This window comes from Bufo gargarizans, chromosome 4, assembly GCF_014858855.1.
Source record: "Bufo gargarizans isolate SCDJY-AF-19 chromosome 4, ASM1485885v1, whole genome shotgun sequence".
NCBI classification, from domain to species: domain Eukaryota; kingdom Metazoa; phylum Chordata; class Amphibia; order Anura; family Bufonidae; genus Bufo; species Bufo gargarizans.
The window spans coordinates 144,567,508-144,582,669 of NC_058083.1; the positions used below are offsets into that span (position 1 = coordinate 144,567,508).

At 39.5% G+C, this 15,162-nt stretch overlaps 1 protein-coding gene across 1 annotated transcript in view; it reads right to left on the bottom strand.

Moving 5' to 3' along the window:
• The window catches only part of IGSF10 (immunoglobulin superfamily member 10), a 69,697-nt gene that overhangs the window by 6,638 nt on the left and 47,897 nt on the right, over positions 1–15,162 (bottom strand). The window contains exons 3-6 of the mRNA XM_044291636.1: positions 14,102–14,231; positions 9,884–10,274; positions 4,233–9,347; positions 1,061–1,961 (exon numbers count right to left, since the gene is read on the bottom strand). Of these exons, the coding sequence (XP_044147571.1) occupies positions 1,061–1,961; positions 4,233–9,347; positions 9,884–10,274; positions 14,102–14,231 (6,537 nt within the window). The remainder of the gene's footprint in view (positions 1–1,060; positions 1,962–4,232; positions 9,348–9,883; positions 10,275–14,101; positions 14,232–15,162) is intronic.

The window sequence follows — 15,162 nt, forward strand, 5'->3', positions numbered from 1 at the left end:
AAAGCAAAAGGTGGCTACTTTGAAGAACCTAGAATATGACATATTTTCAGTTGTTTCACACTTTTTTGTTATGTATATAGTTCCACATGTGTTAATTCATAGTTTTGATGCCTTCAGTGTGAATCTACAATTTTCATAGTCATGAAAATAAAGAAAACTCTTTGAATGAGAAGGTGTGTCCAAACTTTTGGTCTGTACTGTACATGTACATGGGAATACGGTAAGGCACCACATTCCCCCACTTACATGTGCGTTAAAATGCTTGAAGGGGTTAATGTAACATTCACCTATTTCCAAATTAGAGGTAAAATTTTAAAAAACTTCCCACGCAGACTGCTATTCATCCAAATATTTGAAGCCCTGATGACATGGAAACTTCTAATCATATATTCCCTAAACTACAAAGACCGCTTTCATACAGGAAAGAGCCACGTGTTAAGCTTATTTTCCTACATTTGAATCCAGGAGAAGGAAATGAAGAGAATTACATGACAAGCAAATAACTTATTCATCCAAGGAGAGATCAAGAGGGACTGGAGTAAATGTCATTCAGGAAGGCAAAGAAAGCAACAAAAAAGGAATAGGTCATCAAAATTTTTCCAGGTTTAATTTTTTTCACCCAAAAAGTTTTATGTCTACAGGCTATGGTTTACAATGCCCTGCTGAATGTGTAATAATAACTTTTGCTTCACAATCTGTTTCGTCATTTGGCAAAGAAAGTACTTTTATATGCAGCTGAGCAGTTAAGTGCTTTTTGAGGTCCTTTTTGATTCAGAGGCCTGGTGAGATGGCTATGTAGGAACCGAACTATCCAGGAACCTAGTAAAGGCCATATCAGAAACATACATACACATGTCCACTTGATTTTGTAAGGACTTTAATTTCTCACAATACAATATTGTGACATGCTAGGAAAACCCTTGACAGGCTGTGAACCACATCACAACCACTGGATGGCCACATGTAGAAACACGTAGCATAAACAGCTCCCAAGAATAGGGGAGGAGAAGAAGGGTAAAAAAAGGAATATCAGCAATTTACCATAAATGTTTTTTCTTACCTGTGCCATTGATCTACCACAGCTTTTGATGGTAGTCTCCACATTATTCTTGGCGTTGGTTCTCCAGCTGCACTACAGTTTAGCATCAATTTTTCACCAAAGTTTATTTCAGTGGTCTTTGGAGATGCATAGATTATCTTTGGTCCAATATCATTTTGCTCCACCCTGAGAGTTACAACCCTTCTTTCTGAGCCAGTAGAGCTGGTTGCTATACACTCATAATTTCCATTGTCGGAGGACGCTGCATTCCGTAAGTAGAGTGTTCCATTGGAAAATAGAAATAACTTTTCATTTACATAATGTAATGGTTTCACCTTTGTACCGTCAAATGCTACCCAGTGAACACTTGGTTGAGGTTCTCCTTTTGCAGTGCAGTGAAGTTTAACATTCTCTCCTGAATGTGCCAGGACAGTTTGTCTTTTGTCTTCCAAAATAGTAGGGGGGGCAGCAATCACTTGAACTTTTACCGTAAATGTATCTGCTCCAGCTATATTCGTAGCAAAACACTTATAAATTCCTCGATCGTAAATAGTTACTTTTGTAATTGTAAGAGTCCCATCAGTCAGGACAAAAGCCTTGTAATTATTGTCAGATTTTTCAGATGCAATGGTCTCATTGGCTAGTATCCAAGTGATGGTAGGGAAAGGTCGGCCTTCTGCTTGACACTTTATGGTTATAGTACTCCCAGAGTGCACTGTAATCTCTTTTGATCTGCCCTGTATAATCCTTGGTGGATATGTAATGACAGAAAGTGTAACAAGCAACCGGTCTGAGCCATACTGGTTATTAGCAACGCAAAGATACTGCCCATGGTCCTCGACACTCACGCTTGAAATAGAGAGTGTTCCATTTGGAAAGACTTCCATCCTGTTTCCCCTTCTTGTCTTTGACACGAAAGTCCCTGGTAAGAGAAATATAAAAAGCATTCAAACATGAGTTCAGTTCTGAAATGTAAATATAACGACATTAGATTTATTTTTGTTCTTCCTCATCCTGATGTATGTTGTACTGTACCAAGTGGCAATTTAAATACATTTGCAGTATGACAAACAAGTGTGAAATGTGAATAAGGAAAATGTCCAAACAGAAATGAAAGTTGGAGTTTTCAGAGTCTGTTGCTAAAATATAAGCTGTAAGCAAGGAAACCAGCCACTGTTTTTAACCGCAGGAGCGGTTTTAAGAACAAGAGGTCCTTGCCAACAGCTACCGGAGGTAGCTAAGGGCTAGGGGCAGTAATCAGAGACCGTGACAAGCGGTCTCTTATCATACGTAGCCCTAATACGTTTAATAAAGGGCAAAAAAAAACAAAAAAAAAAACTGCTCAGTAACCATCAGGAACTATTCCTATTGCTCCCTGATCATGTGGTCTCCATGATAACCCTATCATGGAGATCATATTCATTATATTTACTAAACACAGCCAGAATATGGGCTGTGCTTCTCTCTCCCCTCAGTGCAGTTATTCTGTGAGGAGAGAGAGAAATCAGACTTCTGTCCTGACTAAGATTTACTGTGAAAAAAAGAAAAATGCATTCATAAACTATCCGTCCGTAACTGGCGGGTAGTGGGCGTCTGTCATTAGGCATCCGTCATTAGGCATCTATTAGGGACTGTGAGTTACTTTCATTAGGGACTGTGTGTTTATCTGTTACTGGCGGTCAGAGGCCATCTGTTACTGTCTGTCACTGGCGGTCAGAGGCCATCTGTCACTGTCCGTCTGTTACTGCCGGTCAGAGGCCATCTGTCACTGTCCGTCTGTCACTGACGGTCAGAGGCAATCTGTTACTGTCTGTCTGTCACTGGCGGTCAGAGGCTATCTGTCACTGTCCGTCTGTCACTGAGGGTCAGAGGCCAACTGTCACTGTCTATCTGTTAGTCCGTCACTGGGCATCTGTTAGGGTCCGTCCACAATTGTTGGTCAGTGGACGTACTGCTACTGACACTAGCGAACACTTACTTTTATTTTTTAGGGTGGGATATATATATATTTTTTTCAGATCTTTTTAGTAAATAAAATGGCTCGAAGATCATTCAGTGCAGAGCAGGCATATGAATTTCTATGCTCTGAAAACTCAGAATCCAACACCGCTTCAGAGGCGGAAATATTTTTTAGTGGGGACTCTAGCGTCGCTTCCATCCCCAGACTCCATAGCCCTATGGCGGTAGAAGTTGCCACCTCATCGCATTCACCACCCAGCGATCCTGTCCCTTTTACTACGTGGGTTCCTGCTTCATAATTTTCAGTTTTTTGATGTCACCAATTTTACCCATTATGATTTTTATTCATTTATTTGTGGACGATAAAGTTCTGGAATTAATTGTGCAGCAGACTAATCTGTACGCCACACAGTTTGCTGTGCAAAAGCCTACGTCTATTTAAAAGTAAAGTAAAGTCTATTTAAAAAAAAAAGTTAAGATTTTTTGTAAGTGCAGCCAAAATAAAGTAAAGATGTGGAAATATATTTCTGATACAAAATATTGAATAGTATTTATGTACGTATGGGAGATATTGCAATTGAAAATATTTTTACACATTTTTATAGATTTTTAAGTTTTTTAATAAAGATACGCATATTGTATCAGTAAAATTTTACCACCTAAGTAAAGTACAATATGTGACTAGAAAACAATGTTGGAATAACTTTTATGTGCAAAACCTTTACGAAGTTATTCTCTGCTAAAGTGACGCATGCTATATATCCAAAATCTGGCTTGGTCATTAAGGCCCAAACAAGCTTGGTCACTAAGGGGTTAAAGAACTATAGTTTTAGATGTATGTGTCATGAATGCAAAATGAAAAATATTCACAAACTGACTGCAGCTATAAGCAGTTTCATTGTGTACGATTGTGCGTTCATTAACAATTAAACTGGATTTATCTGCAGACAGCTTGAAAACCAGCTGATGCATGTGATGGCATGGTTGCATTGCAAGTGCACTTTGGCTGAAGTGTATTCAATCTGGGTTTACATGCTGCTATTGCCACATGCAGCTAAAGACCCACCCACGTGTAGTGACTAATGTCCACACAATTTTGAAGGTTTTACCTACAAACTCATTCAGCCATTAGCCACTGCAGGTGTGCAGGGTTCTGGCTCCATGCACCAGCCATGGCATGTAAACTCAGCTGAATGACAAATTTATTTCTTAAGTATTAAAAAATTTGCCTCACCTGAAGCCACTTTTGTCCACAATATCGTAGGCATTGGGTTCCCAGTTGCTTCACATGGAATGAAGGCATCAGAGTTAGCAAGGACTGTGAAACTTGCAGCTTTACCTCCCAAAATGTGAGGTTTTTTGTATATGATTTCTTCGGTTTTTTTAGGTGTTTCTTTAGTTACAGTTTGTTGTGTTATTGTGGAAGAAAAGTTGTATCGTACAGGTGTCCTCAATACATTTGGAACATGTACTATTGTATGTACATTTCTCTGAGATGTTTTTGTTGTCCTGACATTTTCCTTTCCAGATCCAGCTGTTGGTTGGGAAGTGCTTGGAATCATTATAGGTGCTGGGATAGTCACCCGGTTGATAACATTAGGTGCTATTGATAGTGGGGAGGGAGTACTAGTTGTAGGATTTCTCTTATGTGTTGAAAAGCCTTTAGTTTTATATGTTGTGACATAACGTTCATGTGGAGTATTCTTTTTGACTACTCGGTCAGATGTGGTTATATAATTTGTGTCTGATGGTTCTAGGTATGTTGTAGTTAAGGCATCAATACCATTTATTAGAAGTGATGGTTGAATGGTTAACTTATCATTCGTGGTCAGATTACTCCAGAAGGATTTGGTCACCATGTTTAGAGGAATATCATTTTCTAAACTTGATAATGTCGTTGGTGCTCTTGTAATAGTAGTAGTGAAGTATTTTGGTGTTAATGTCATTCTATGATATGTTGTATCTTCAGAACTAGTTGCCAAGTTCATGTTTGTTGATGAATTTTGAGTGTTTCCTGAGTTACTTAAGATATTCTTCTTTCGCTGTCGTTTTCTTTTCAGAAATCGATGTCTGTTGTAGGCAGCAACAAATGATTTGGGGGTTAAAGAAGTGGATACATAGCTTGTGGTAGGGATTAGAGTAATTTCTTTGGAAGCTTTTACCACAGTTGTACTGACTGAATGTGTTTCAGTCTTTGCAACGTTATAAGTTGTTGGCTGAACTTTAGTTGCTGCAAAATTTATACTGGATGGAACCTGTACAGTTTCTGGTACTGCAGCACTATGTAGGAAATTTAGCCCTTGTTTATCACTAGTGATTGTTGGGTAAACCACAGTTGTTTTTTTGGAGGCATACCTTGTTTCCTTTGCAATGGTGGTTGGATAAACAGTTGTTGCTTCTCTTGTACCAGTGGTGGGATGCATTATTGTTTTTAATGCTTTCGCACTAATTTGATAATCTTTACTTGATGTAGCTTCAGCGCTCATAGGGTAATTTACTGTTGTTATAATAGAGCTGCTTGGGCTTCCTCTTACTGTTATCCCTGCCTTTGTATAAGGTACATTAGTCTCTGACTTTAAACTATGCAATGTAGACTGAGCTGCTGGGATTGAGGTTCCAAGATTAGTAGTAGTAATAGTTGGTACTGGATAATAGTGTTTTCTTAGTTTCTTGAGTATCTCTCTTTGCATGTGCTGATTGTTTCCAAAAAGTCTATGCCAGGGAATTTTTCTTCTAATTATTTTTGAGGCTACTATAGGTTTGGTGGTAGACTGGGGAGATGTGGATACCAGTACGTCTGTTCTTTCAACTACAGGCATGGTTGTTGGAATGGGTGTTGTTGCACCTTGGGTATAACTTAATCCAACCTTAAACTTTTCCAAAAGAGACATGTCACTTGCTTTCAGAATATTATCAGGTATAGTTGTCAATGGTGTAACATTGATATTATCTGATTTTTCAGTGTTAACAGTGTTTTTGAATTGTCTGGTGACCAAAGTGGTTGTCTTTTTGCCCTTGAATGTTTCCAGTCCCATTATAGAAGACTGTTCAATGGCCAATGGAGCATTTGTGATTGAAGGTGCTGTACTATATAACATCTGTTTATATTTACCTGTTTCAGAAGCCATAGGGTATGCTGTTGTGGTTTCAATAATGTCATTTATATTGTCTACTTTTCCAAATTTAAATTGAGGAGCTCTAACATTTGGTATACGATCTGGCCTTATAATGCGCCTTCTTCCTGGGATTCTTCTGCGACCATACCGTCTTATGGTTGGAACAAATGTTGTAACTTCTTTACCTATTTGGATCTGTTGATGAGTAATGATGGTGGAACCAGCTGGAAGCCCTGGAGTAATAATTTTCTGAGTGCTACGAAAGTAGATGGGACCAATGTCAGTTTGCGAGAAAAACAATTTTGCACTTGACTTGGTGGAGGAATCAAAACTAACAGTTTGATCTTCCAAATCATCTCTTTCTGAAGAATAATGTGAAATCCTTGTGGTGTTATTCTTTGATGTAGAAACATGTAAATTACCAGAAGTTGTCTGTAGCACACTTGAAGCATAAACCTTTGTAATGTTTTTGGTATTCGAAACAACAGGTGCCATAGTAGTAATGGTTGGAATGTACAATGGTGTTTTTGAATGTGAATTAACAGTGAATAGTGATTTTTTATGAGAAACTGGAGTATTTGTAATGTGGTTTGTGACTGATGGTTCTGTAACTTCCTTCGGGGCTGTAGAAATGGCAGAACTTTCTGTACTTGAAATGGTTGGTGGAACAGTTATTTGTTCATAAGGTGGTGGTGTGCTAATAGAATTTTGAATTACATGGCGGTAGCTAGATGTAGTTGTTTGATCTATAATTATATTTTGTGTAGGGGACTCGTATGTTGTTGTTGTTGTTGTTGTTGGATTGATTATTATATTTGGAGGTGAGCTGTGGATATAAATTGCTTCTTGTTCAGGCATAGTGACCACATTCTCAGATAGACTATCCAAATAACTGGATGTTGTGACAGTGTTCATGTCATCATACCAAGATGTTGATTGTAGTCCATTTTCCAAAAGGACAGGGTTTGAAATATCAGTTGTAGCAGTATAATGAGAATTGGTTTGTGTAGTTACCGAGGGTGTTATACGTTCTTGTGAATCAGTATGAACGTAACTGCTAGAGATTGTTGGACTTATTACACCAGACTGTGGAGTTGCAGTTAATGATTTTATAGTAGTGATAAAAGTATTACTGTCAGATTCAAGTCCACTATATTTAGTTAATGGAAAATGCTGTGAGACTAAATTGGTTGTGGCATCGGTCGGTAACATGTCTGAAACACTTGTAGTAGGTGGTGATTCTGATATTGCCAATGCTGGTGGGTTTAAAATGCTCAGTGTTGTTGGCTGTTCACTATCATAATTGTTGGTAGTAGGGTTTACTCCTGAAGTTAAAGAATGTGATATGGTTGGTTCCTGACTGCTCACTGTGATGTAATTACTCACCCCTGTAATTTTTGTGGGGTTCTCATCAGTATTCATTGTTGTTGGTGTTGTAGGTAGTTTATCTGTTCTCCATTTAAGATCATCAGAAACAGGCACTGAAGACATTGTTGGTTTTGTATCTAGCATGCCTGCACTTGAGTATTTTTCTGTTACTATTAAAAACTTTTCATTCACTGGAAGTAATTCTTCACCTGATGGTTGTTCTGCATCCCCAGATGCACTTTCTATATCATTTTCTTCCTTGACTGTTTGCATGACTTCTGTTGTTGATTTGCTATTAATTGAGTTCTGTTTCGTTTTTTGCAATATTTCTGACCAGCGTTGGGGATCAATTCTTCTTGTGTTTTGAGTAAATTGTCTCCTATGTCCTCTATGTCTATGGTTAATTCTGTTCCTTCTCTGTGCTATATTTGAGTTCTGTCGCCCATCAGATTTATCAGGAATGCGTCTATTAGGGTATCTTTTATTCTCAGTGGCTTTCCCTCTTCCAGATTGAACATTTACTTTAATGTCTTCATTGCCTGACCCTTCATTATTTTCATCCTTATTTTGGTCCATATGTATTTTCCTAGTGATTGTGTTGATTCTTCTATCTTCCACTAAAACTTTGTGGGTTAGAATGTCTAAGCCATATTGATTAGCTGCTAAACATCTAAAATGACCTCTGTCTCTTTGAGTTACAGCTTGGATTTTTAGTGTGCCATTGGAGAAAATGATTTTGTTCTTTGAGGTCTCATGCAAAATCGTGTGATCTGGTAATATCCAGTTCACAAATGCATCAGGAACTCCAACTGAACTACAAGGAAGATAGAGAACATCTCCATGACTGACTAAAAGCTCAATCCCATTTATAGCTTCTTCTTCCACATCACCGCTTACCACAGTAATTCTAAATGAAAGTACATCGGCATCTAAATAATTGGTAGCAATGCAGTGGTAAACCCCATTGTCAAAACTATCAGCTGCCCTTAATATAAACTTTCCATTTTTTGTAATTGTTATCCTTCCTTCTTCACTTATATATGGTGCTGCAATTTTACTTCCATCAGGTAGAACCCATTCAATATTTGGTACTGGTTCACCCACAACTTGGCAGTCCATCTCTACTGTTCCTCCTATTAATGCAGTATATTCTGTCTGTGTCTGGTTGCTCTTGATAATCATAGCCCAATGGTTTCTTGAAGGGTATTCAACAGAATTAGGAATTGTGACATGCATATCTGTCAAGAAGCGAATATGCAATGTGCTGAGAGTTGTAGCTATCCTATCAAGTTGTAAAGTTACCAAGTCCTGCATCAGCCAGTTTGGTTCTGCTCGAATTTCTGCATCAATGTCAGTGAAGACATCATCAACAGAACTCACTTGCTTGTATTTGTAGCTGATAAAAGGTGTCTTCGTAAGCAAGAGTTCTTGTTTAAGTTTCATTGGGGAATCACTATACATTGCTAATATTCCCCATAACTTCTGGATATAATCATAGTCAATATTGCATATCAGGAAAGAAGAAAATGTTGTTGTCATGACTGTGTATTCTTCCTTTCTGTCCAACATTATCTGAGACATTTTGGTTGGTCTTTGAACATTACATGCCAGGTTTGCTTCATTCCCCGACTTGTCTGTCATGTTTAGGATCAGAGACCCAATTGGAGCTACAAAGTCTTTGGCTGATATAACTGTGAAGCTTCCTTCTTCAAGGGTAGAGGCATTTTTTAACTTCTCAATAGTAGGCTTAACACAGGTAAGATCTTGAAATGATATTTCATTTAAAGATTTTCCTTGATTTTTTTGGGGACAGGAGCAAAGAGGGCATTGAGTTCCTGAGCGATCTCTCTTGCACTTGATTAAGTCTGTGAAAACAAAAGTAAATAAGGACTGTGAAGTCATGTTGTTTAATTGCTATAATTATAACCTAATTCCATTTTCAAAACTTTTAATTCTATTTGTAACACACATCAGTTGTTTATCAAAACCACATATTTAGGAACTAAATGAGAAACATTCACTATATGGACTTTTTAAGCTATTTATTGAAATTTCCCATGTGATTTAAAGGGGTTGGCCCATCTCACACATTGGTGGGATATCACTTGCACACATCTAATGAAAGAGGTTGTCCTAACTAGACAAACCATTTAAGTATAAATGTTATCTTAGATTTAAAGGGGTTGTCCGCTTTTTTTATATTGATGACCTATCCTCTCGGCAACCCCGCTGACTAAGTCATCCAATTCACTCCAATGGGATGGATTCTTTCTTTTCTCTTTAAACAGCTGAGCCCCCCTACTAAAACCAACTTCCTTTTGGAGTGCTAATATTATACAGTACCTACTTCACATTGGGATCATGTGTATGTTGACATGACTATAAACATAGCTTAAAATACCTCTAGATTGCTCTCCCAATTCTGTGAGCCACTGAAGATCACAGTCACAGGACCAAGGATTTCCATGAAGATAAAGTCCTTCCAGTTCATCCAAGTACAAGAACATCTCTTTTGGCAGTGATGATAACTGGTTATCTGACAGATAGATGTGTTTTATAGTTGATGTTCTAAATATCTGTATGAAACGTAAAGTGACAAAAGTGTCCGGATGTAACTGCCTCAGTTCATTTCCCTCTAAGTGCACCAGTTTCAGAGATGTGAGCCCGTAGAATGATTCTGGGGGCAGGATTTCTAGTTTATTGTGGTCCATGTGTAGTCTGACCATACTCTTCAGACTGCAGAATGTATTCTTGTGGAGGGTTTTCACTTTATTGTAACTCATTTTCAATACCTAGAGAATGTGAAAAAGACTATAAGTTGCACATTTTCGTTGCAAGAAGAAAGTATAAAAGTATTATTAGAACCAAAACACTAAAAATATTATTTTTGCCCCACAAATAATGGTGTGCAAAAAGTAGCATGGTGAATAATATGCAAATTGGATGCTGCCAATTGATTATTTGACTTGGACCTTTGTTATAGTTATATTTTCAGATTTGGAAAAGGTCTATAAAATGGGGCCTGGCTAAGAGTAGTCATAAATAGAGTCATATATTTATTTATATGTACACTGAACAAAAATATAAACACAATACTTTTGGTTTTGCTCACATGTGTGGCATATCAAGGTGCTGATTAGACAGCATGAATATTGCACAGGTGTGCCTTAGACTTCCCACTATAAAATAACACACTGAAATGTTTTGCCCTACTGCAGGGGGTGGGGGGGGGGGGCAGAAAACCAGTCAGTATCTGGTGTGGCCACTATTTGCTTCACGCAGTGAAACTCATCTCCGTCACATAGAGTTGATCAGGTTGTTGACTGTGGCCTGTGGAAAGTTGGTCCACTCCTCTTCAGTAGCTGTGCGAAGTTGCAGAATATTGTCAGGAACTGGAACACGGAGTTGTATACGCAGATCCAGAGCATCCCACACATGCTCAATGGGTGACATGTCTTGTGAGTATGCTGGCCATGCAAGAACTGGGATGTTTTCAGCTTCCAAGAAATGTGCGCAGATCCTTGCAATATGGGGCCGTGCATTATCGTGCTGCAATATGAGGTTATGGTCATGGATGAATGGCACAACAATGGGCCTAAGGAAGGATCTTGTCGCGGTATCTCTGTGCATTCAAAATGCAATCAATAAAATGCACCTGTGTTCATTGCCCATAACATACACCTGCCCATACCATAACCCCACCATCACCATGGGCCACTTGATCCACAATGTTGACGTCAGCAAATCGATCACCCACACGATGCCACACAAGCTGTCTGCCATCTGCCCTGAAGAGTGAAAACCGGGACTCATGCGTGAACAGAATGCTTCTCCAATGTGCCAGACGACATTGAATGTGAGCATTCAAGTCGGGTATAACGACAAAAAAGCAGTCCGGTCCAGACCCCGATGAGGATGACGAGCATGCAGATGAGCTTCCCTGAGACAGTTTCTACCAGTTTGTGCAGAAATTCTTTGGTTATGCAAACCAATTGTTGCTGCAGCTGTCTGGGTGGCTGGTCTCAGATGATCATGGAGGTGAACATGCTGGCTGTGGAGGTCCTGGGCTGGTGTGGTTACATGTGGTCTGCGGTTGTGAGGCCGGTTGGATGCACTGCCAAATTCTCTGAAACGCCTTTGGGAATAGCTTATGGTAGAGAAATGAACATTAATTGCACGGGCAACAGTTTTGGTAAACACTCCTGCAGTCAGCATGCCAATTGTATGCTCCCTCAAATGATGCGACATCTGTGGCATTGTGCTGTGTGATCAAAATGCGCATTTCAGAGTGGTCTTTTATTGTGGGCAGTCTAAGGAATACCTGTGCAATATTCATTCTGTCTAATTAGCACCTTGATATGCCACACCTGTGAGGTGGGATGGATTATCTCTGCAAAGGAGAAGTGCTCACTAACACAGATTTAGATTTGTGAAGAATATTTGAGAGTAATGGGTCTTTTGTGTATGTAGAAAATGTTTCAGATCTTTGAGTTCAGCTCATGCAAAATGGGAGCAAAACTAAAAGTGTTGCATTTATATTTTTAGTCAGTGTATGTGTATATATTCCACAACCATGAGGCGGTTTATTGGGAGAAAAAAGGTGTAAAATACCTAACAAGATACAGCAAATATATCAAGGCATGTGGACCATTTTTAAAAATGTGGTGCCATTTTTCCCCAGCCTACAAACACTTTTGAGCAATCTTCTCCATAGATTAGTTGCTATGGGTAATAGGGACATTTTCTGGCATACTATTATGGGCAATAGGTGTGGACCCACTGTACCAACCAACTGTCTTAGGACTAACTCTAAGACCGTTACTTCTTGAGATAGTCCTGGTGTGGTTGGCAGATAACCCACAGGGGTCAGAGACACCGGTGCGAAGCACCGAAGGATCAGGCAATAAGTGTAGTCTGGAGGCGGGCCAAGGTCAAGGCAGGCAGCATACAAATGTATCTGAAAGACAAGTCCAAGGTCATGGCAGGTGGCTTTAGGACAATCCGAGAAACATGCTAAGGTCAGGGCAGGAGGCAAGAAATCATAGTTGGTAGTCAGATTGGAGTACAGTACACAGTTGATCAGACAGAATATACACCTTTACTGGTTACTATAGACTAGGAAACCTAAAGCTTAGGCACCCTCCCCCTGGGAAAAGGTGTCACGGTCACTCCCAGGCTAGGTGTTAGAAGGTCGAAGAGGCTGTCTGCATGTGATCTCTTCTGACAGCCTCTTTTAGTTTCACTTTGTTGTTGATGGTAATGACCACACCTCTAGTCAGGGTCAGCATAGTGGTCGTTGCTATTTAAGTCTGGCTACTCTCTTTACTCCTTGCAGTGTATAGCTTCATTTGCAAGTGGAAGAGCTGGTGTGTTTTCCCCTCGGGTGTTCCTGCTCTTTCTTCTACTTCAGGAAGTTAAGTGTCTCATTCCTTTGTATTTGTATTGTGCTGTTTCCCCTGCCTTCTGGTATCTGGTCTGAGTCAAGACCCCTGTTCCATAAGCTTAAGGAACGGGTCGTCTTTGGGCCCTACCACAACCTTAGGGCATTACAGGGTTATCAGGCTTTAGGTTCCAGTGAATGAACGGTCCTACCACTGAGGTCCATTCATTCGGTTAGCAGTCAGGTCTAGGGTTAGGATTCATTAGGTGGTGACCTTTTCCTCTACCTAGCTTGTAGGCCATATACCCCCTCCCCCTTGTGTTTGGTGTGGTGTTCCCTCCCACAAAAGGTCACTTATATACCCAAGGCCAACCAGCCATAGGCTGCAGAAGAAATTGAACGGGTTCATGCAGACCCTTAAATAGGCCAAAAGAGAGTATGCACACACTCTATGGAACAAGCCTAGGGCCTTCACATTGGAGCGCCGGTCGCAGCCTGCAGAATGCACAGGAGAAACTGGGAACTGGCACCACCACTGGATAGAGAAGGATGGACAGATGGACCCAGACAGTAGCTGAGTGACTGCCCCACTTCTCCTGTAAGTAAAAGTGGGGCAGCACTGAGCATGGGACACCAGCAGCTGTCATACAAGAGATTATGTATGAGATCATATATTTGCTTGACCAACAGTTTATAATGATAAGAAACTGAAACACTTGGAGAATGTCAGTGCAAACTCATCCCTGAGTCCCTAACCTAACCATAATTTGTATTTTTTCCCTCTCTTTGATGCCCCACTTTCTCCTGAGGCCGTCCTCTTTATGTACAGGTGAAACTCGAAAAATTAGAATATCGTGCAGAGTTCATTTATTTCAGTAATGCAACTTAAAAGGTGAAACTAACATATGAGATAGACTCATTACATGCAAAGCGAGATATTTCAAGCCTTTATTTGTTATAATTTGGATGATTATGGCTTACAGCTTATGAAACCCCTAAGTCACAATTTCAGGTACCCTTTGCTCAGGGGGTATGGATTAATTAGCTGACTAGAGTGTGACACTTTGAGCTTAGAATATTGAACCTTTTCACAAAATTCTAATTTTAAGTTGCATTAATGCAACTCCTTTCAAGTTGCATTACTGAAATAAATGAACATTTGCACTATATTCAAATTTTTCGAGTTTCACCTGTATACCTGTTATTTACATGTTTTGAACTGAATATGGCAACTCATACCTGCAATGAGGTTAAATCCTGGAAAGCATTTTCGTGAATTGTTTGGATTTCGTTACTATGTAACATCAGAAGCTCTAATTTCTTCAAGCCAGTGAAGTCACTCTCTGTCAGTTTGTTCAGGCTGTTGTACCTGTTAACATTTAGGGGCGTATAAAGAAAAGCAGTCAGCATGTTATCTATACAGAAGTCTAGGGTTGCCAATTGCTTGCACATTCTTGGGCAGTCCCCAAAAAATAATTTTTTCCTGGAATACAAACTGAAGCATCTGTGATCTTTTTTTAAACTGGACAAGCTTTTGCCGGTTATTGAAATTGTAATTCTTATCATTTCATAAATTACTACAAATGCAACATACAGTATCTCACAAAAGTGAATACACTCCTCAAACTTTTGGAAATATTTTAGTGTATCTTTTCATGGGGCAACATTGAAGATATGCTACTGTACAGTATTTTGATACAATGTAAAGTAGTCAGTGTACAGCATATATAACAGTGTAAATTTGGTGTGCCATTAATGTCTAAACTGTTGGCTACAAAAGTGAGTACATCCTTAAATGAAAATGGCCAAATAGTGCACAAAGTGTCCATATTTTGTGTAGCCACCATTATTTTCTAGCACTGCCTTAACTCTCTTGGGCATGGAGTTCAACTAGAGCTTCACAGGTTGCCACTGGAATCCTCTTCCACTCCTCCATGACAACATCACAGAGCTGGTGGATATTAGAGATCTTGCGCTCCTCCACTTTGCATTTGAAGATGCCCCATAGATGCTCTATAGGGTTTAGGTCTGGAGACATGCTTGGACAGTCCACCACCTTTACCCTCGGTTTCTTTAGCAAGGCAGTGGTCATCTTGGAGGTGTGTTTAGAGTCATTATCATGTTGGAATACTGCTCTGAGGCCCAGTTTCCAAAGTGAGGGGATGATGCTCTGCTTCAGTATGTCACAGTAAATGTTGGCATTCATGGTTCCCTCAATGAATTGTAGTTCCCAACAGCCAGTAGCACTCATGCAGCCCCAAAAATAGGAAAATAGCTAATTGAACACAATTTGGCCATTT